Source organism: Rhinatrema bivittatum, chromosome 4, assembly GCF_901001135.1.
Source record: "Rhinatrema bivittatum chromosome 4, aRhiBiv1.1, whole genome shotgun sequence".
NCBI classification, from domain to species: domain Eukaryota; kingdom Metazoa; phylum Chordata; class Amphibia; order Gymnophiona; family Rhinatrematidae; genus Rhinatrema; species Rhinatrema bivittatum.
The window spans coordinates 5,766,842-5,790,123 of NC_042618.1; the positions used below are offsets into that span (position 1 = coordinate 5,766,842).

Consider the following 23,282-nt stretch of genomic DNA (forward strand, 5'->3'; position numbering starts at 1 on the left):
CATGAACTCCCTTCTCCTCCCAAACCCAACCACCTATACACCTGTACCCTGGTCCGACCACTTTCTTATTAAGACAACCTGCACAATAAAGAACATCCCTAAACAATCTAACACAAAAATCACTATACAATTCAGGAAATCATGTCCCAGGGACGACCTCACAGACACCCTTACCGACAACCTGAAAAAAACTAGACCTCTCGGACTCACAAGCCGCCATCTCCTCATGGAACCACATCACCAATGATACAGCCAACAAACGTTGCCCTTTGATAACAAAAGAGATTCAGACTTCCATTAAAACAAAACAACCATGGTACACACCTGAACTAAAACTTCTAAAACACAAACTCAGAACTCAAGAAAATCTATGATGCAAAGATCCCTCAGCCACGCAACTCGCCAAATACAATACCCTACTTCATGCCTACAGATCTAGCACTCTCAAAACAAAATGAGACCACTATGCCACTAGAATTCACAATTTTCAATTCAATTCGAGAGCCCTTTTCTCGCCCATCTCTAACCTAACCAGGACTTCACCCAAGACTACACACTGCGAAGACGCCAAAACCAAATGTGATGAGTTCGCTCAATTTTTCCATAATAAAATAACCATACTTTCCTCGCGCTTTCCCACCTCACCTACACCCACCAAATTTATCCCAAAAAACTTGGCTACTAAAATGGACACTTTCGAATCCATATCTGCCTCTGAAATTTCTTCAATATTTAAGAAAATGCGACCCGCCACCCACCCTTCTGACATGATCCCCACCAAAGTTCTCCTATCTATCCCCGACAGCATTTCCCAACCCCTAGCCGACATTAACACATCCATGTCCACTGGAGATGATCCTAACCAGCTTAAACTAGCCATAGTAAAACCTATCCTAAAGAAACCAAACTTGACCCAGCTGACTTATCCAACTACCGCCCCATTTCCAACCTACCCTTCCTTGCTAAAGTTCTTGAAAAAACTGTCAACACACAACTATCTAACTACCTAGATCAGCACCAGATCCTCTTTCTATCACAACACGGCTTTCGAAAGCACTTCAGTACCGAAACACTCTTGATCTCCTTCTCCGATTACGTCATCAGAGGTCTAGACAAGGGTCACACCTACATTCTAACCCTATTAGACATCTCTGCAGCCTTTGACACTATTAATCACTCCATACTGCTCGATAGGCTATCTGACATTGGCATCTCCGGGACCCCCCTCCGCTGGTTCAAATCATACATCAGTGACAGACACTTCAAGGTAAAAATTGAAAACCACGAATCCAAACCCATCAATATAACAAGGGGCATACCCCAAGGCTCCTCCCTATCATCCATACTCTTTAACATATACCTCCTTCCCCTCTGCCACCTCCTCTCAAATCTTGGTCTCCCTCACTTTATCTATGCTGACGATGTGCAAATTCTCATACCTATCACTGACACCATATCCAGCACATTAAAAAAAATGGGATAGTGCTCTCTCTTCTATCAACAGCCTACTCACCCAACTCAACTTAGCCCTAAATGCTAACAAAACCGAACTCATGATCATCGCACCCCAACACCTCTACCCATTACCTATCTCCTCCAACTCACCCCACGCTCCCCCAGTCTTCTAGCAAAATGTAAGAGACTTAGGTGTAACCCTTGACTCCCAATTCAGCCTCCAGAAATGTATTTCCTCCACCATCAAGGATTGCTACCATAAACTACATACCCTCAAAAATATCAAGCCAATCCTGCATGCTAGCGACTTTAAAACAGTCCTGCAAGCACTCATCCTTTCTAAACTAGACTATGCAAACGTGCTACTCCTAGGTCTACCTAAGAACACCACAGCCCCATTACAGCTGCTACAAAACGCAGCTGCACGCACATTAACAGGCACTCGCAGAAAGGAACACATTACACCCATTCTCAAACAACTCCACTGGCTCCCCATCACCCCTAGAATACAATTTAAGCCTCTTACTCTCATACACAAAGCCATCCACAATCCAGACATGCTCTGGTTCACAGACACTCTACATACCCATTCCACCATGAGACCTACCAGAATGCCATATCTAGCGACTATACACACGCCCTCTCCCAAACTCTTTCATCTCACAGCCACCAAACAACGCTCCCTATCATTAGCTGGGCCTTCTCTATGGAGCACACTGCCTACCCAGCTACGCCTCGAGACTTGCCCTAAGAAATTCAGACAGAAACTTAAGACTTGGCTGTTCACACATGCCTACGCATGATACCTTCCCCACCCTGCATCCCCCCGCACACCCCTGCCCTCCTTTCCCCTCCCCATCTCCCCCCCTCTCCAGGTCCTCTCCCCACTTATTTGTACTTAATGCTCCGCTTTCCCTCACCCTGCTATATCCCCCTTCCCTGCCTCCTTTTGCACCCCCCTTTTTTCTCCTCACATTCACCCCCACCCCCTACTCCTTCAGCCTTTAGCCACGTCACACCTCCCCCCCTCAACTCCTCCTTGTACTTTGATTGTATATAATTTGTATATATGTATCTAATTTTGTTTTGCATTTACTGACTGTTCACCAAAGCCTCTGTTTACCCTACCCCTTCCTCCCCTACTTCCCTTCTCCTCCCCCCAGTTCTTTTATCAGTTACACTGTAAAGCCTCGTTGGCTGATTTCTCGTTGTATGGAAACCGATGTGATATTATCTTAACAAATGTCGGTATATAAAAAAACTTTAAATAAAATAAATAAATAAAAAAACTTTGACTAGTGCGGGAGATAACTCTTTTTAAATAAATAAGTATACTAATGGCCTGTGTGTGGGTCCTTCATAATGGCTCGTGCATAGGCTACAAGTGGTCCAGAATGTGGTGGCTTGGGATGTCTTGGGACGTCATAGGCAAACGTCATCTAGGTGGATGCGCTGACTTTCCATAGCAGCCTGAGCCCAATTTAAGATATGGACTCTAGTGTTTAGGGTGATGAGGCATAATGGACACATGAACCTGTTTAATAAACTTGAATGGTACAACCCTGGTCATAATCACAGGGGTGAATATATTTGTGTGTGTAAAATTAGCATATACATGCCTAAGTAGCTTGCACACATGAACATGCTATTTTCATAAACACGCATGTATTTTCGGTCTTGTGCACATATCCAAGCACAAAAAAGGGGTGGTCTAGGGGTGTTCCAGGGCAGGTCCAAGAGCTATGCAGAGAAGTTGCAGTTTTATAAGGAGACTTCCGTGCATCCATCTGCCAGCTTATTCACGTAATTCTACACCTGCCGATTATTTTATTTATTTATTTATTTATAACTTTTTTTATACCGAAGTTCAGGTAACAGAATTACTTATCACTCCGGTTTACATTATAACAAGTAGAAAACAATGACAACATATGTCTTACAATGAACAAGGGAGTGAACAACTTGGATAATATAACATAACTAGGAACAGTAGCAGTATGCACTATTAGAGCGAGACTAGCGCATGGGGAGGGAGGTTTGCTAATGGGGGGGAGGGGGAAGGAAGGTTGTTCGTGGAGGGGGGGAGGAGGGAGAAATTTCTTATTGATGAGTAAAAAACATGAGCATAGGTTCTGGACATCAACAGTATGAAAAACAGTCTATGGGAGCTGTGGAAGACTAAGTAAGTTAAGGGAATGCTTGACCGAATTGCCATGTCTTGAGTCTTTTTTTGAATGTGTTGGGGCAATGTATCAGCTTTAGCTCTGAAGGAAGCAGATTCCACTGTTTGGGGCCTGCTGTGGATAGAGCTCTTTTACTTAAAGATGTTTTCATGGGAGGTGCATGTAGAGTTCCTCTTTGTGCTAATCTTAGCGGTCGGGAAGACGTGTGAAGCTGAAGAGGGATTCTGAGGATTCTGATTATCTTGCACGGCTGATAGCAGACTTGTCTTGTATTTACTAATGGTGGAGTGGGAGATCTGGCTGAACTCAGGGGACTTCAGAGTGAAGAACCACGAGGGTCTCGATGACCCTCGTTAGGACTGGGTGAGCTGGTGGAGATTTTGGCAAACCGCTGATTTGAATTACACGTGCATGTTTTAAAATATAACGACTTCTGTGCACAAATAGGCTTTTTTGAAAGTCGTGATTTTCTTTGCAGGTAATACATACGCATTTATGTTTTAAAAATAGATAGGAAAAGTACACATGTATCTGTGCGTATGTTTGAGTGTAGATACATGCGTATTTTATAATCTGAGCGTGCTTCATATGCGCAGGTTATAAAAGACTTTCATAGACCTTTGCGTGGCTGAGTATGGGGCCGCAGAGTTGTTTGAAAGTTACCCTCCTTGGTTTCAGCATCGAGAGTTATTTAAGGTGCCGACTTTTAAAGCAGTGTGTAATGCACAGGTCAGGGGGAGTGTGTTTTCAGTAATGGTCCCTGTGCTTTGGAACAAATTTCCATCAAATGTAAGACGTGAGAAATATTCAGAAAGAAACTGAAGATGTGCTTGTTTCCAGGGCTGGTTAGTAAGCAACACGATGGCCAGTTATGTGCATGGTACAAAAGGATTGGGCAAAGGCTGAATGATGAAGCAGTTTTATTTGATTTATTATTTTTATGTGCACACTGTTTTGAAATATATTGCATACGGCTCAGAATGATTTCTAGCCAAGAGGCAGTATTAAAGAATAAATAAAAATTACTTGAAGGCTATGTGCCTGAATGTTTTGCTCTAGGTTGAGATACTATTTGAGAATTTTTTAGATCCATTTCTAAATAATTCGGATGTAGTTTCTTCACAAATTTTTTTTCAAAGGACCCCCAAGGCAGGCACTTATTTTGCTGAAACGTCATCGATGCTGAGCATCTTTGGACATTGTTAGGTTATTATTTCTGTTTCATCTTTTAAAGGACTTTGTTCTGATTGTTTATCATACAATACAACGTTTCAAGTGTCCTTTGGGAAGTACTTCTTTCATGCTAATATTTATATGACTATGTACAGTGATTTTTACAAACATGAAGAAAAACAAAAAGAAAAAAACAACTTCTTATTGGGGCGATATCCTTGAGAAATGTTTTGGCACTCTGAGAACCCCATGGATATAACAGATGTGATAGTGATGTTACTATAGCGTATCTTCTCAAATTCATATATTTATCTGAAGCCCCTTTTCCCGTCATTTTTGCCATGACAGTGTGGTTTCTTTTTGCTTCTTACATTTATTTTACACCTGAAACAGTAAAAGAACCAATAATCCTAGTGATGCCGAGACAGTGCAAGGATTGTAACTGCAGACAGCACCGCGTCCTATCCTCTTCCATAATGTGCTTAACGCTGCTCTTCTCCAGGGCTCTACGGGGGAACCATTAAATCAGAATCCCGAAGGAGAAAAAAATGCAGCTTTTCTCACACACTCCACTCCCATCAATGACAAATGTTGGTGAACAGACAAACAACATCTTCTAAAGTTCAAAACTGTTTACCTTCACGAGCTCTTAGCCGCGGTAGTGTCAGAGAAGGGAGGAGGAGGAAGACAAGCCAGCAGGAGAAACACCAGCAGACCTACTGTTGCATGGTTTGAACAATGGGTGGAGGCAAATATGTATTTAAACTGTTTTGAAAAAGAAACTGTGAATATATATATATAGGAGGCCCTCACCTATGCATGGTTTACCATGCATGTGGTCTCTCTGATAGATGAGGGCCTACTATATTTATGTTTTTGCTGAGGTTTTGCTGACTTTGCCACATTTGTGTCTAATACTTATGTTTCTGTGTTTGCAGATCTGGTCCCTCCTGAAGCAGTTAATGGAAACGCGGTCTGTGTCGGGGGACCGTGAACACCATGACCTGAGATGTTGTCTCCTCTAAGTTAATAAAACAGTTTACTTGGAATAGCTTCTGAGATTTGTGGACCTGAACTTTTTACCATCTCATTGTGTGTGAGTGCTTTAAATATGGTTACCAATGAGTAATTCTGATTTGTAAATGTGCCTCCATGACCCTGATTTATTTCTGGGGGACACATGACCCATTGCCACTGCATGATAAGGTTTTTAAAGCCAACCAATGTGACTGTAGGATGATATATATATATATATATATATATATATATATATATATATATATATATATATATATAATTCAATGGCTCGGCTACTTAGCCAAATAAACATATCTGGCTAACGTACATGGTAGAAGTGAGATTTGGGCACTGCTGCGCGCGCCCCACTTAAAATTAGGCACACATGTGCATGGCCAGGCTATTGTATAACAGGTAAACATATATGCGTGCAAATTATAAAATGGCCATGTCCCTGGGAGCGTGCTGATGCACATGTGCCAAAGGCTACGCGCGTAACCTGAGAAAATCTGCCCCATTGGGCGTGAGCCGCGCAAGTGGGGGCAGTTTATAACAGGCGTGCATCCACGCCATAACCAGTTTCACCAGTTTGCCCAGTCTAGAACCCCCTGGTTCTTTATCCTGCACTCCCCTCAGTTACCCCAAAGCCCTCTAACCACTCAGGGATGCCTGTGTTTTTTCTTTTTTTAAACTGATAACTCCTCCATCTGCAGACGTAACATTACTCGGCACTGGACCGGGTAGGTGACCAGGAACGTAGGTAATTGTGCGCACTTCTCTTGGCCACACCCCAGAGTGCCCATTGCCCCGCCCACTCCGCACCCCTTTGTGCTCCAATGCGAGATATGTGCGCATCGGCACTTGCTCACACATCCCTTCACTTTATAAAACTGGGTGGACACATGCATGTCCTACATGTCTGCACGTCTCCCGATTCTGGATCGCACCTGGCTTTTAAAATTCACCTTTCAGGAGGTAATTTTCAAAGGAGTTACGTGCGTAAATGTGACATACTATCATAGCAATTTTCAAAAGCCATTTACCCGCATTAAGTGAACTCATGCACGTAAAATCTATTGACAATTCAATGGCTTAAATTGTACCTGTTGCGTCCGTCGGTCTCAGACGACTTTGATCTCTGTGCCTCACCTTTCTCTCTGCTCTCCCCGCTAGCCTTGGGAAGATGGCTACCGCCGCGTCTGCTTGCCGCTCTCTCAGGCGTCCCCGGAACAGCTATGGCAAAGCTATCCGCCATGTTTCTCCTGAGGGCCTTCTAGGGTGCGCGCATGCCACCCACGTCTTTATCCATGTCGTGGCGAAAACCTCGGGGGCGTCCCCCTCGAGTGATGTCACGCCATCCGGGTATTTAGCCTGCCCTTCGTTTGCTAACAAATTGAGTTAGCAAGGATTGGATTGCCTCCGGTCTAAGCTACTCTGCCGGTTCCGTGCTGCCGCTGGAAGCTCTCTCTGCCCTTCGGGGTATTTCATCTAACCTGGGTACCCGCTCCTCGGGGGCCCTTTGCTTTCTTTCAGGTGCCTATCTGGGATACCAGGTACTCGCTCCTAGAGGGCCTGCTCTTCCTGCCTTGGTGCCTGCAGTCCAACTACTTCTGCCTGCTGGGATCTACAACATTACAGCTACCAACTTAGTGAGTAATCTAACCTTTGTCTGTCTGTCTCATCTACAGCTCAGCACTGGGAACCTGCATCCGGAACTCCCTATACCATCGTGTGCTGCTAACATCTGCCATTGTGAGACGGGCCTCCTCTGCCGAGGGTCCCTGGACTGCTACTACTGGATCACCTCACTACTGCCACCTCTGGTGGTATCATCCAGCTGTATAATAAAAGACAAATCTCTGTGTTTGCGTGTCTCGAATCTAGCCTAATACTGTGGTTCCTCAGGGGGCTCCTCCCCATGGGAGTGGCCATCACCGCAGTACCCAAGAATCCACTCCAACACCTCAAAATCATAACAGTAACAATTTTCAAAAGCCCATTTATACACACATACGGCCTGATTTTAAAAAGCATTTATATGCAAAAAATTGGGTTTTATATATATAAATGCTCTTTACTCGTGTAAGTGGGCTTTTGAAAATTGCTACAATCTATGCCATTGAATTGTCTATAGGAAATTCACATGTAAGTGCACTTTACACACGTAAATGGCTTTTTAAAATTGCTACAATAGTTCTTATATTTACTCATGTGACTATTTTGATAACTACCTCCATAAAGTACATTTACATGTGCAAATCCTAATTTTAAGTGTATAAATGTTTTTTTAAAATCAGGTCCTGAGTGCTTGATTTTATAAAGTATTTACATGCTCAGAACTGGGTTTTACACATATAAATGCACCTTACCCAAGTAAGTGGGCTTTTGAAAATTGCTACAATATATGCCTTAGGATTTTCCTGCGTACATGCACTTTACATGCATAAATGGCTTTTAAAAATTGCTATTGCTATGTTACATTTACTCATGAAACCTCTTTGGCATTTCACCTGTTATGACCCCGTCACTTACGCTCAGCACATCACAACATCTTCTTACCTTCCAATAATTCACTAGCAAACCAAGGAGTGCATGATCTACAACTACACTGATTCCATAATTGTAAAAGTGCCACAGTATTTACCACTAAGTCTCTATTTTAATTTAGAGTAGAAACAAGGGAATCAATGGATGAGACCTCAGTTGGTAAAGCTAATTGATCCCATTCCCGACTAAACCATTCCACATCCATATGAGGGCAAATAACTCTACTTTTCCTTTTCCCTATGGTAGTTCTCAAACACATTTTTAATTTAATTTTAAGTGTGCAGTAATATAAAAGGTGTGATTTGTATTCTATACAGGAATGTCGGTATATAAAAGTTAAAAATAAACAAATAAATAAATAAATAACATTAAACAATGGATTCCCCTTAACTCTAGCAGCTGATTGATCAAATAATGACCACAGGGGATAAACCAAAATGGTTCTACCCTGCACTCTAGTGTCAGAAATAGGATCAGCTAATTGACAGTACCGCCCCATTGAGATTATTACTCAATTAGGGAAGGATTATTAGAATCATGGTGGTAACCTGCACGGAACTACAGTCACCACCATAAGCAAACTGTTGGGGAGACTTGATGGACCATTTGGTCTTTATCTGCTGTCATTACTATGCATAATCTCTTCTATGAGGAAAGACTAAAGAGGTTAGGACTTTTCAGCTTGGAGAAGAGACGGCTGAGGGGGGATATGATAGAGGTGTTTAAAATCATGAGAGGTCTAGAATGGGTAGATGTGAATCGGTTATTTACTCTTTCGGATAATAGAAAGACTAGGGGGCAGTCCATGAAGTTAGCATGGGGCACATTTAAAACTAATCGGAGAAAGTTCTTTTTTACTCAACGCACAATTAGACTCTGGAATTTGTTGCCAGAGGATGTGGTTAGTGCAGTTAGTATAGCTGTGTTTAAAAAAGGACTGGATAAGTTCTTGGAGGAGAAGTCCATTACCTGCTATTAATTAAGTTGACTTAGAAAATAGCCACTGCTATTACTAGCAACGGTAACATGGAATAGACTTAGTTTTTGGGTACTTGCCAGGTTCTTATGGCCTGGATTGGCCACTGTTGGAAACAGGATGCTGGGCTTGATGGACCCTTGGTCTGACCCAGTATGGTATGTTCTTATGTTTCTAGAAGAAACTATTATGTCTACAATTTATCTGGGCAAATTGAGATCAGTGCTTTCTGAGTGTTCAAGCAGTTTGTTACGACTGTCGCTGCCCGACGTCTCCACTCCGCCCTCCTTATCTCTCTGGCGACTCCTCTCACGGTTGACAGATGTTTGGCTGCCACGGCGTCTGCCTGCTGTCCTCTCCAGTGTCCCCAGTCTGGCTTGGGCGCTGCCTCCCGCCACGTTGTCCAGCTGCCTTAGGGTGCGTGCGCTGTGCGGCCCTGCTTCAAATACTTTCTTTGGCGCGAACCTCGGTGGCGTCCCCCTGTGATGACGTCACGCATCCCGGATACAAAAAGCCTACACTACTGCTAGCTAATCGAGTTAGCAACAGGTATTCATACTGGTGAACTCCTTACGGATGGGATTCGCTCTCCATACCTAGCTACTCTGCCTCTCCATTATTGGACTTACTCTATTTGGGGTACCCGCTCCTCGGGGGCCTCTCTCTTCTCTTTCAGGTCGCTGTCTGGAATCAGTACTCGCTCCTCGAGGGCCCATGTTCCTGGACTCGCTGCCTGGACTTCACTTCTGCCTGGAAGATACCGCTGCCTACACCATCAGTGAGTTACTATCTACTTCTCTCTCAGACCTGTTCTCTGGAACCAGGTACTCGCTCCTCAAGGGCCTGCCTGTACTTCAGCTCCTGTGATTCCTACCGAGAGAAACCGCTGTGTGAGTACTCAACCAACGAGGCTCTATTCCAGAACCCTGCATATACTTCATTGTACTCACTATCTCAGTTTCTCTTCACTACAGCACAGCCATTGTGGCTCCTCAATACTGTTAATAAAAGATCTATCTGTGTTGTGTGTCCTAAAGCTGAGCCTGACCTGTGGCCCCTCACGGGACTTCCCCCCGTGGGCGTGGTCAGCAGCCACAGTGTCCAAGGATTCACCCAAAACCTTACAAACAATAACACAGTTAGGTTGATAGCATGGAGATTGGGATGATAAAGCATCCCTTCGTCCTGCGTTAACAACATAGGGTCTGACCCCAGATGTATGGGAGGACTGCTGGAAAGTTGTATGAAATATGCAAACCATATCTGTCTGGACCATGCTGTGGCTGTGAGGATCAGACGAGTGTGATCTTGGAGAAGCTTCTGAACTGTTCTGGTGATCAGCGGTGTTGGTGGAAAAACGTACATGAGGCTTGTTCTCCAATCAAGCAGGAAAGTGTCCTGAGCTAGTCAGAATGCTAGGTAGAACTGAGCAAAATTGATTTAGATTTTTGATCTGCACCACAGCGAATAGATCCACTGTTGGTAGGCCCCATAGTGACTACTTATGTGAATGAAAAAACTGATGAGGCAAACTGCCAATTTATAGGAGATCCCAGGAAGGTAGGTGGCCTGGATGGCAGCATAATTCTTGGCTGCCCAATTCCAGATCTTCAGTGCTTCTGGGCAGAGAGGCAATGACCCTGTACCTCCCTGTTTGTTGATATAAAACTTGATTGTTGGTTTGAATTAGGCAGTTCCTAAGGGGTCAACCTGTGGGGAATGAGGGCTGGTATTGGCAAAGCTCCAGTTGGCCTCTGCTTCCTGTTCGGTCCCGCCTCCCGACAGTGGGGACCCGTGTAGAGTTTTACATGGGCTCACTTATCCAGGACTCCAGTGATGAGGAGGGTGAACCAGTTGCCCATGAAGATTTATTTATTTAACATTTTTTTATACCGACCTTCATAGTAAATAACCATATCGGATCGGTTTACATTTAACAGAGGGTATAACTGAAGGAAACAATTCAGGTAAACAATAGATAACAATAGATAGGAATAAGTCAAAGTTACAATCAACGGGAATCGAGAACTTGGAAGCTTATAACAAGCTGGAAGGAAGATAAAGGCAGGTAATAATTATAAAAGATACGATAGTGAGAACGGGTTAAAGCTTGAAGGTGCTTTAACCTGGAGGTGCCAGAGTCCATAGTTCATAAAGATAAATGCCAAAGGCTGGGTGAGAGTGGAGGGCCATTAGTGATTGTATGGTGGATCGGAGAAGGCTTAGTGGAAGAGCCACGTCTTGAGTCTTTTTCTGAAAGTTAAGAGGCAGGGTTCCAATCTGAGGTTTGAAGGGATGTTATTCCAAATAGATGGGCCTGCTATCGAAAAAGCTCTGTCTTTGGTTGTAGAGAGGCGTGTGGCTTTAGTAGGAGGAAATTGTAGAGTGCCTTTGTGAACATCTCTAGTTGGTCTGTTAGAGGAGTAGAGTTTGAATGGGATTTCCAGGTCGAGTTGAAGGTCGATATGTTTACCTGTCTTAGCAATCTCTTGTTTATTTGTTCTTAGCAAACTGATTGAGAAAGCTAACTGATTTTTTGTATGTTCATAACATTTTAAATCCTCATCAAGCAGGTTTCCAAAAAAACATAGTACTGAGATAGCTTTAGTTTCTGTTCATGATTTTTTCTTTGTTTTTTGGAGAAGGGTTATTCATAGTCAACCATACATTGATGTTAGACAGACTTTCAAACATAGGGTTTGGGGGTCAGTTTTGAGTTGGTTCTACAATTTTTTATCTTGTCAGAAGTAGCAGATCACTAATAGGGACCACTTCTCTTCTTGGCAGTCATTGCAAGCTGGTGTTCCGCAAGGGTCCGCCCTGTCGTCTACTTTCAACGTTTATATGCAGCCATGGTGTAACACTCTGCTAAAGTGGAATATGGAATTTATGATGTATGCTGCCAACATTTAGATCATCTGTCCGTTAGCTAAAAATTATCCTAACTCACTAATTAGGCTGTCGATTTGCTTGCAGGATATACATGCATAGCTTGGGCAGAGTTGGTTGTGTTTAAACCTTAATAAATCAGACGTTTTAATGGTTTGTGGGTCTATATCAGACATAAACATGCCTCTTCTGTCTATTGCTAGGGTGCCTATTTTCTCGTCATGTGTTCGAGACTTGAGGGTTTTATTTGATTCTCAGTTTTCTTTTATGCCACAAATTCAATTTTAAAAGCTACCTTTTATAAACTTTGGTTAGTGAGGTATTTAAAATATGTATTACCCATACAAGATTTGCAATCAGTGGTTCAAATATTTGTTATCACTTCCTTGGACTATTGCAATTCTCTGTATATAGGGTTATCTAAAACTCATTTGCAGGTCATCCAAAATGCTACAGCATGGTTGATTATCTCCACCCCTCGGTTTGATCACATCACTCCAATAATAAAATAATTTCATTGCTCATCCATAGAGCTTAGAATAATTGTAAAATTGGGCAAACTGTAATATTTAAGTGGCATTCTTCATTTCTCTACCCCTAAGTGCTCATTGCGTTCCCAGGGTCATGGACTGCTTTTAGTTCTTTCAGTGAAGGAAGCAAGACTGTGGACCACTCGTTGACAAGCTCTTTTGTAGTTAGACCAGTCTTATAGAACGAGTTGCCCACAAATATCCATGCATTAACAAATTTAAAGGAATATTGTAAAAAATTGAAGTGCCATTTATTAGGATTGACATTTGCTTAACTTTTGTACAATGGTTGTTATTGTTTGTGTGTATTTTAATGATGATATTATAATGTTATCTGCCAAGAATGGTTATTTACTGTGATAGGCGGGCTACAAGTAATTTTAAATATATAAATATGTTCTTTGGTCAACCACCTCTGACCAACTGGACTCTGCTGCAAGCGAATGGGATGATGAAGAACCCTGAACCCAGGGTTCTTATGATGTGTTCAGGCCACTAGGCGAGACTGGGATTCCAGTTAAAGGAATCACCTCAGAAATGGTGGAAAGGAGAAGTTGGATAGTTCCTTCTGACTCCTTAGTCAAAGAGGTAAAGAAACTCCTCACCAAGCCTGCAATCTGGTGAAGTGACTGACCTGCCCTCTGACCTGGTGTGGGAGGAGACCAGGATAGGTTCCTGCTTTTGAATAGGAGGTTTATTGGAGGTGAGTGGAACTATGGAACATACTGGATTTAATGTTTCCAAACAAAGACCCTCTGCCATCAATTTGAATGGGATGACAGCTCTTGTTATTGAACAGGGCAGAGCTAACTTGATCCCTTCTGCTGCCAAACTAGCAGGCCGATACAGTACAGTGCGCTCTGGTGGAGCGCACTGTTAACCTGCGATTGGATGTGCTAGCTTTACCCCTTATTTGGTAAGGGGTAATAGCGCGTCCAAAATCATGGCGATATTAAGTCGGAGGTCCCGAAAGTTAAAAAAAGTAAAAAAAAAAAAAAATTTGAAATAGGCCCGTGGCTCGCAGGTTGAAAACCGGACGCCCAATTTTGCTAGCGTCCGGTTTCCGAACCCGTGGCTGTCAGCGGGCTCGAGAACCGATGCTGACCAAATTGAGCGTTGGCCGTCAAACCTGCTGACAGCCGCTGCTCCTGTCCGAAAAGAGGCGCTAGGGACGCGCTAGTGTCCCTAGCGCCTCTTTTTACCACTGGGCCTAATTTAAATAAATTTATTTACTGAATCGCGTGCACAGGAGAGTGTCCTGTGCGCATGCCGGGAGAGCAGGCGCTCTCCCGCGATTTTACTGTTTCGGCCCGTTGGATAGGCTGTTTATAGTTGTGTAGGTAAAGCAGCTTGATGAGCTGGGACTTGAAGTGTCAATAGCTTTGATGAAGTGGAATGCCTGAATGCTTTGGAAGCACATGGCTTTGACTGCTTTGATGGATCTTTAGCAAGTCTTGTTGAGAAAGCTTGTGCAGAGCAAGGAGGTTGTGTCAATGCAAGCTTTGACTGTGTTGGGATTGCAGCATATGTTCCTGTGTTGTGCATTGTAGGGTCATGCATCGTAGGTACACCATGTGGTCGATGTGTAGAAGTGTCAAGCTGCATTGATGAAGTGTGGGCTGCACGTCCTGCAAGTTTCAATGCACTGTATGTCAAGCTACTACTACTACTTAACATTTCTATAGCGCTACACGACATACATCAAGCATGTCAATGCATTGAGTGCATTGGTACACCATGTGTTGAGTGTACCAGCGGGTTGGTAATTGGGTGCTCCAAAAAAGCATAGGCCAATTGCTGCAATGCATCATGTGTCAGGAGCACCGATGCACCATGTGCCGATGGTCCCAATGATAGATGTGTTAGTGGTGCTGATTCACTGTGCTTCGAGTGCTTATGTTTCTTTGACACAGACTCTGATGGCTTCAGTGATTGATATCACTTCTTCTTCTTCGATGCAGGGTGGTTAATGGTACTTGACTCTGTGGTTTTGGCCTGAACCAATGAGGGAGTCTATGAGGAGCTCCTGCTCAACTCTTTTCTGGGTGAGGCAGATGGTGCTGTACTTTGGGAAGAGAATCTGCTGCAACTCTGCAGCAATTTACACAGCTCCTCAACTCTTATCGCTCTGGAAAGCTGGGAGTGCAGGGGCATCCATCCATAGGGGTAGCAATTTTTCTGATCATGCTCTGGCCCAAAGCACAGCTCATGGTCATCAGTGAGGGACATTACATTGCCACAAATGAATCCGCTCACTGCAGACTTTTTCTTCTGGCCAGACATGATGAGGAGGCAAGGCCTCTGGAAGAGAATATTTCTCCTTTTTTTTTTTAATAGCACTGAAAAGTGCTGTTGTGGGTGCTGAAGAAGCAATGAGGCAACTAGAAAAAAAAACGGAAGAGTAAAATTTGAATTACTGAAATTAAGAGTTTATATAAAAATTATGAGTACAGCTTGCTTATTGGCAGAAAACTATAAGAACTAAATAAGAGAAGCGATGAAGTAACAGATTCAGGACTCACAGACAGCCAGAGAAGAATCCACTGGCAAGATCCAGAGACCTGAGATCTGGACTGCAAATGCGCACTGAGATCAAGACCAACACGGAGACTTCACAGAAAAGCCCACAAGGACCAAAGCCTTCATAACAAAGAAGAATTCCTGCCATCGGATTAAACATTATTATAAAGAAAACATTGCTTTTTCTCTCTGCATATTTCTCCTAAAAGATTCTGAAAGAGAACTTGTAGATATATGAGTGATATTAAGTATTCCTAAATTCTAGTACAGAAAATTGTTAAAGTGATTGCTGCAGCAAATAGGTAATGGAGCATTTAATCTATTATCTTATATAAATAAAGCATTGTTTTAAAATAACAAACAAGTCTGTTCCTTTAGATTATCCTGCCACCATCTGGGGTTGCAGACATTTATTGCATCTAACTTTTAACTTAATGTTAAATCATGCAAGGAATTGTAGTTGGATAATAATCTTGTTATATTTAATAAATACTTGTCTTTCTTGTGCAACAGGACTACACTATCTCTGCTTGCAACAATCCTGCAACTGGACATCAGAAGAGTGGTAAAAAGTAAAACATAAGAACATAAGAAGTTGCCATAGTGGATCAGACCGAGGATTCCAGCATCCTGTTTCCAACAGAGGCCAATCCAGGTCACAAGTACCTGGCAAGTACCCAAACACTAAGAAGATCCCTTGCTACTAATGCCAGTAATAGAAGTGGCTATTAGCGACGTGCATTGGTTTAAACGCGATGAGTAAGGCTAATTCGTTTCATTTGGGGGGCCCTGAACCGAATTGGGGGACCCCCCCCCAAATAAAACAAACCTTATTTTTTCGTTTTGTTTTAAACTAATAATTTGGGCCTAGGCTAGCGCATAGGCTGAAGTCCAAAGCAGGGGGCACGACCTATGCCTGAGTGCAATGCCAGTGCCTCGGCCTATGCCCAAAGCCAGGGCTTTGCCTAGGGCATAGGCCAAGGCCCAAAGCAGGGGCTGTGGCCTAGGCCTGAGCGCAATGCCGGGGTCTCAGCGGAGGTACGGGCTGACACCGGGGCCTAGGCTAAGGCCCAGACCAGAGGCTGGGGCCTGGACCGGAGCCCAAGGTCAGACACCAGGACCTTGACCTGGACCCAAGCCTGATGCCGTGACCCAACCTGGAAGCCGGGTCCTGATGCCGGTTCTAGGAGCCCTGGCCTGGGAGCCTCTTCTTGGGCCTCTTCTTTCTTCGGATTTACAAGCCAAATGACGCCATCCACTGGGGTGAATGCTCCAGAGTTAATTACCTCCAGCGCGACCCCAGAGGATGCTGTCATTGGACTGTGGCCTGAAGAAAGAAGAGGATGCCTGATCAGGAGCTCCCAGGCCTAGACCCCGGCATCGGGACGCAGCCTCTGGGCTGGGCCTCAGCATTGGGCCTGTGTCTGGGCACCGGCCTAGGCTGAGGTGTCGGGCTTAGTCTGAGATGGCGGATCCACACCAGACCAGGTAAGTGGGGGACCAGGGAGGATCCTGGCCCCAGCGTTTTACCGGGAGGGTGGGATGGAGGGCTTGTTTTTGGTCTTGGCCATTTTGGGGTTTTTTAAATTGCTTGATTTGTTTTTTTCACACAAATGAAATGACTCAAGAAATCCACAAACCGAAATTCATGGGGAAAAAACCTCCAAAAAACGAATTGAAAAACAAAAACAAATTTTTTCCCCTGTACATCACAAGTCAACTTGATTAATAACATTTTATAGACTTCTCCAGGAACTTCTCCAAACCTTTTTTAAACCCAGCTACACTAGCTACCTTAACCACATCCTCTGACAACAAGTTCCAGAGCTTAATTGTGCATTGAATGAAAAAGAATGTTCTCTGATTTGTTTTAAATGTGCTGCTTGCTAACTTCATGAAAGATGATCAAGACAGGTCAAAGACTCCAGATATTTACTATATGGCCATGCAGCGACAACCAACTGCCTCAAAGGTGAAACAGCATTGCTTAAGTGATCACTGACGGCTAAAAGAGTGGAAAAGCAACATTGGAAGAGAATGACAAAGTGCTCATTCATGTTGCTGAATGCCTTCCTGAAGGTGCAGAAGAGGGTTGGTTCATGTGCAGACGTTTGTGCTGCCTTTGAAAAAGAGTTGGAAGACGTGTGGCTACTAAAATGAATCAGACACAGACGAATGATGACCTGCAGACCAGAGAGCATCTGTTGGTTGGCCAATGCCTGAAGCAGATATGTACTGTGGAAGAGCTTGCTAACGCTACAGACCAGGCCAGATCATGTGACCAGTACAGAAAACCCTTTGATGGTTGTGGCAGGACACAAGACAACTGGCTAAACAATTTTAAAACCATGCTTTGGAAATATTTTAAAGTCCATAGGTGGCTCTCCTGCACCCCCGTGAAGCCCTGGGAGGAGCAGCCATGCATGCATGCAGCCAGATCACAAATACCATACAAACGCTGTGTGTGATGTCATCTGTGACATTACTGTCAGGGAACATATGACATTGCTCCAAATGTGCTTGCCCTCATGGGAAAGAAAGCCGCTCGAAGGCTTTAAAAAAGAATAAATGAAAAGTGCTTCTGAGTGTGTATAAAATATGGAGGTAAGCTTTCTTTTGGTTAAGTTCCCCCAATTAAAAACCGTCAGAAGGGACAGCTCTTCCTAATGAGGCATTTGGCAGCTCAGTATTCTGTCTGCACTCCAGTCTGGGAAGTCAGAAGCAGATGTCTGTGCTCATGGCTGTAGTGAGCAGTGTCTTCTTTCAGTGCAGGACAGCTGCTGAAAACCTCACTGGTGCAGAGGGACTGGAGTAATAAATTGGTCAAATTTACATTCAGCTGAAATCCGCTGGGGTCTGAAATTCTCAAGGTTATGCAAGGGCCAGATCATCTCTGAAGTCACACATTCCTTTTTTTTTTGTAAGAAATAAGAAATAGATGCGAGAAAAAAATTTGAGATCAATTTTATGTGACTACAGACTGAGTTGGCACCCCAGAAGCACGGGTGAAGTGAGGTGCCACTCTCTATTCTCCCCTGTACAAATAATGGGTCCAGCTGGCTGCATCACAAGGGCAACGTTCAAAGCCATTTGCCCGAGTATATGGGTCTGTCTGAAAGCTGCACTCCTCTCCCCAGCATGTACTTCTAGCTAAGTGAAAAAGGGCGTTCCCGGGGCGTGTTTAGGTAAAAGGACGTACATGGGATTTTGAAAATGGGTGCCGCGTCTCTTCTGGCTCTGCTCACAGACCTGCTCCTAGAGCCCCAAATCCTGGTGTCAGTTTAAAAAAAAAAAATTGGGTTGTCAGTAAAATCCAATCAGATGGTCACCAAAAGTGTTTTTCGCCAAACAGCAGTCCTGAGAAGGGCTTAAGCACAGCCGACAGCTCAAGAGTCAGCCGTGCAAAAATGATTCCTTCAGCTGGTCCACTGGAGATACTTGGTGCTGCTATCGACTCAAGCTTAAGACTACAGGACCGGTAAGGCTGATGTTGCACGTGGCATGACACGATGCTGACGTGCAACATGCGGCAACGGATCTGCTTCCTTCAATTGCTTGACTTTGATGGTACACCGGTATCTCCAGTGAAAACCGACTGACGACCCCCTTATGGCCGTGGTGACGAAGTCCAGTCCTCAAGTGCCACAAACAGGCCAGGTTTTCAGGATATCCACCATGAATATTCATGAGTTAGATTTGCATACAGTGGAGGCAGTGCATGTCATGCATATTCATGGTGAATATCCTGAAAACCTGGCCTGTTTGTGGCACTCCAGGACTGCCGCTCACTATCACTGCCTTAGGGAATGAGGAAAGGAATGAAAAAGAGAAGAACTGCAATGCCCGACTCGATGAATGAAAACAGGGGGCTATACCATGAGATTAAACCAGTTTGTCTGTGTGTTCAGCAGCTTGACAATAGACGTGCTCTACTGTATTCTCCCAGCTCAGTCAAGGTGTATGTTCAAGACAAATGCAGAGAAAAAAGTTAAAGGATGTCCTCAAAGCAGATATCATAAATTTGAACTTGTGCCTGGAGGCTGCTTCAAAATGGCTTCATCAACATAGGCTCAAATTGAATCGCAAGAAATCAGCAGTTTTACGGATGTGATGGAAAAATAATCTCCCGGCTATGCTATGACACATCTCAGGAATGCTGTTGGGGGTCAAAAGTTGTGGTGAAGGTGGATGCCCCGTTATCCATAGTCCCCAGATATCTTCAATGGCATAATCAATTTTTTTTATCATCTGCGTTTGATATATCAGCTTCAGCCTTACTAAGGTCAGGCAGAATTAGTTCCTTAGTCATGAAAAACTGGATTACAGTAATTCTTTGTACTGGGGATTGCCTGAGAACAGCGTAGGGAGGGTAAATTTAAACAGTGCAGATAACTTATGCAGCAGCTACTTGTGTAAGTTACACTAAAGTTCATAGTGAACTTCTGCACCTGATTTCACTTTCAAAATTCTGCAATCGTTCACGCACAAACTCCTCCGCACAATGTGACACCTGCTCTTTGTAATGCATAACTTGTGAATCGCAAGTATGCACGGAAACCCAACAATGCCTTCTGTCTTGTGCATGTATCAGTACATTGCAAAATCAGGCACACAAACCCCGGGCAATGTTACCAGCTCTTTACGTGTTTTATGCCCAGAAATGGCTTTGAAAATTCACCCTCCCGAAAAGATTGCTCCATGAAGAGCCGGCCGCCAGACGTGTGATGGGTCTTCCTCACCCCCATCTCGTGCAGCCTTTTGATGTTAGGGCTACATCCTGCTGACAAAAGTCTGCTGATCCACACCAGTCATCCTCGGAGGCGCAAACCCGACAAAGAGGCCCTCTCTATCCTCACCTCCAGCCCAGGCCCTCAGCTTCTTGGGGCAGCTCAGGACGGATTCCGGGATTGTTTCCAAAGCTTTGTGGCAATTTCACAGTTTATTTGTGTAAATTTAAAGAACTTTCACTATTCAATATGCACAAGCCCAATTTTCTATTGCAACTGTTTCCACTATTTTTATAAGGAAAGAAAAATATTTCCATACTTTTTTGTGTACATATCATTATTTTCTTATTTTTCATTCTTTTCTCCATCCCAGTTTTCTCCTTTTCCAAATTTTCTATTCATTTTTTCGTTTTTCCTCTCCCAAGCACTTTCATCTTTCTTTGCTCTCCCCATGCACATTAACTTCCTTCCTTGATCCACTTCCAGCCTCCTTTCACCCTCTCCCCTACCACACATGGCTCCTCTACAGAAGAAAAAGCCGAGCTGGCAGGGAGCCAAGAAGTAGCAGCAGAGGGGAGAGGAAGGAAGCGAATGCAAGAGAAGGAGAAGTAGTCAAGTGGGAATAGCAGAAGGTCTGCACGGTCAGAAGGGCTGTCGAGAGAGGTCATGTTCAGGCCAGGGTCAGGGGAGAGGCTACTGAGAGAAGCCCTGTGCAGTAGAGGAGTCACTGAGAGAGAACCTGTACAGGCCGGGGTGGGGGGAGAGGCTACTGAGAGAAGCCCTGTGCAGGAGAGGAGAGTCAGTGAGAGAGTTCTTACAGGCCAGGGTGGGGGGAGAGGCTACTGAGAGAAGCCCTGTGCAGTAGAACAGTCAGTGAGAGAGAACCTGTACAGGCCGGGGTGAGGGGAGAGGCTACTGAGAGAAGCCCTGTGCAGTAGAGGAGTCACTGAGAGAGAACCTGTACAGGCCGGGGTGGGGGGAGAGGCTACTGAGAGAAGCCCTGTGCAGTAGAGCAGTCAGTGAGAGAGAACCTGTACAGGCCGGGGTGGGGGGAGAGGCTACTGAGAGAAGCCCTGTGCAGGAGAGCAGTCAGTGAGAGAGAACCTGTACAGGCCAGGGTGGTGGGAGAGCCTACTGAGAGAAGCCCTGTGCAGGAGAGCAGTCAGTGAGAGAGAACCTGTACAGGCCAGGGTGGGGGGAGAGCCTACTGAGAGAAGCCCTGTGCAGGAGAGGAGTCAGTGAGAGAAGCCCTATGCAGGAGAGGAGTCAGTGAGAGAAGCCCTGTGCAGGAGAGGAGTCAGTGAGAGAAGCCCTGTGCAGGAGAGGAGTCAGTGAGAGAAGCCCTGTGCAGGAGAGGAGCGTCAGTGAGAGAGAACCTGTACAGGCCAGGGTGGGGGGGAGAGGCTACTGAGAGAAGCCCTGTGCAGTAGAGGAGTCAGTGAGAGAGTACCTGTACAGGCCAGGGTGGTAGGAGAGGCTACTGAGAGAAGCCCTGTGCAGTAGAGGAGTCAGTGAGAGAGTACCTGTACAGGCCAGGGTGGTAGGAGAGGCTACTGAGAGAAGCCCTGTGCAGGAGAGGAGTCAGTGAGAGAAGCCCTGTGCAGGAGAGGAGTCAGTGAGAGTACCTGTACAGGCCGGGGTGGGGGGAGAGGCTACTGAGAGAAGCCCTGTGCAGGAGAGGAGTCAGTGAGAGAGTACCTGTACAGGCCGGGGTGGGGGGAGAGGCTACTGAGAGAAGCCCTGTGCAGGAGAGGAGTCAGTGAGAGAGTACCTGTACAGGCCGGGGTGGGGGGAGAGGCTACTGAGAGAAGCCCTGTGCAGGAGAGGAGTCAGTGAGAGAGTACCTGTACAGGCCGGGGTGGAGGGAGAGGGTCTGCAATTTTCTATTTTTGGAGGGGAGGGGGACTCAATCCAGCTTTTTTTTGTCCAACACCTTAACCAGCGATCCTCACCAGTGGTACTGAGATCTAGCCGGTTAGGTTGCAAAGTTATCTGGGTTCTTTATTTGGGGATATTCAGAGGGACGTTTAGCCCAATGAATACCCAGCTTAGCTGTTGGGGGCTTCTTAAATGTTTCTGTGTATATCAGGGGCCACAGCTGCTCAAGAAGAGTGCGTCCAAAAGAAGGCCAGCAACGGAAAAAGCCCGCTCGCATGTCAACGCGTAGATCTCGAGGAGGTCACTCCCAGAAGACCTGAAAGCATGAGTGGGGCTATTCACACTGAGCATAGACACAATACAGGGGGCTTGTGAATAAGCTGGGCAAGTTTAAATGTAGCCCTTACGTGTGTACAGGAACAACGGAGGGAATACAAAATACTGCACCTAGTCCACGCCCCCCCCCCCCCCCCCCCCAAAAGATACCAAAACCGTAGAGGCCTACAGGCTCAAGAAGTCTGGGATGGGATGTCGGGGTGAGGAGCACGGGGGGTGGTGTTTTAGCGGGCATGCGGCTAGCTTATACTGCCAGCGCAATGCTCGCTGCTTGTACTGAGCTCCCAGTGCTGGGATGGGATGTCGGGGTGAGGAGCATGGGGGGTGGTGTGATCGGGAATATTGTCCAAGATTTGTTTCGTTGTGGTGGAGGAATCGGGCCTGCCAGCTTTATGTATTTATTTATTTATTTTACATCTTTTCGGTAGCCACTTAACCAGCAATATTATTTAAATATAGCGGGTTAAGCTTAAAGCTAACCAGCAATCTGTCCCTGGATAACGTTCAACCCTAGCCGGTGACATTCAAACATGCCTGGTTAGGTTTCAAGGTTATCTGGCCAGATAAATATATTTGAGGGTATGCAGTAGGACCCTATCCCACAGGTGGTCCTTGAGGACATATCCGGCTAACTATAGCCGGATAAGTTATCTGTGCTTGGATGTTTTTGAATATTAGCCTCTGTTTTTCTTGTTGGGTTCTCGGACTTTGAAACAAGTTTCCAGCCTTGGGTTTAAACAGGCTCTGTGCCTGTATTTACTAGCAGTCTGGTGGAAAACAGACAATGTGCATAAGACTGCTGCCATAACAAAGCAGTGAGTGTAATGACTCATACAGAAGGTTATATCTGCCCAAATTCCTATACTCTTAGTAGGTTGTTTGAGATCTAACCTACCTGCAGCGCCCTCATTTCCTCATCTTGTCTGCGTGTCTTCTCCAGCAGATCTGTAAAAATGAGAAGAGCACCAGACAAAACATTTCAGTACCAAGAAAAACAGGCCCCTGCTTCCAAAACTGTCAATGCTAAGTGCCAGCACCCTAGGAGCATGGG

At 44.9% G+C, this 23,282-nt stretch overlaps 1 protein-coding gene across 7 annotated transcripts in view; it reads right to left on the minus strand.

Moving 5' to 3' along the window:
• CEP128 (centrosomal protein 128) overlaps positions 1–23,282 on the minus strand; it is a 647,014-nt gene that overhangs the window by 201,259 nt on the left and 422,473 nt on the right. For all 7 annotated transcript variants that reach the window (XM_029597698.1, XM_029597700.1, XM_029597703.1 and 4 more), the window contains one exon: positions 23,127–23,176. In XM_029597698.1, the coding sequence (XP_029453558.1) occupies positions 23,127–23,176 (50 nt within the window). The remainder of the gene's footprint in view (positions 1–23,126; positions 23,177–23,282) is intronic.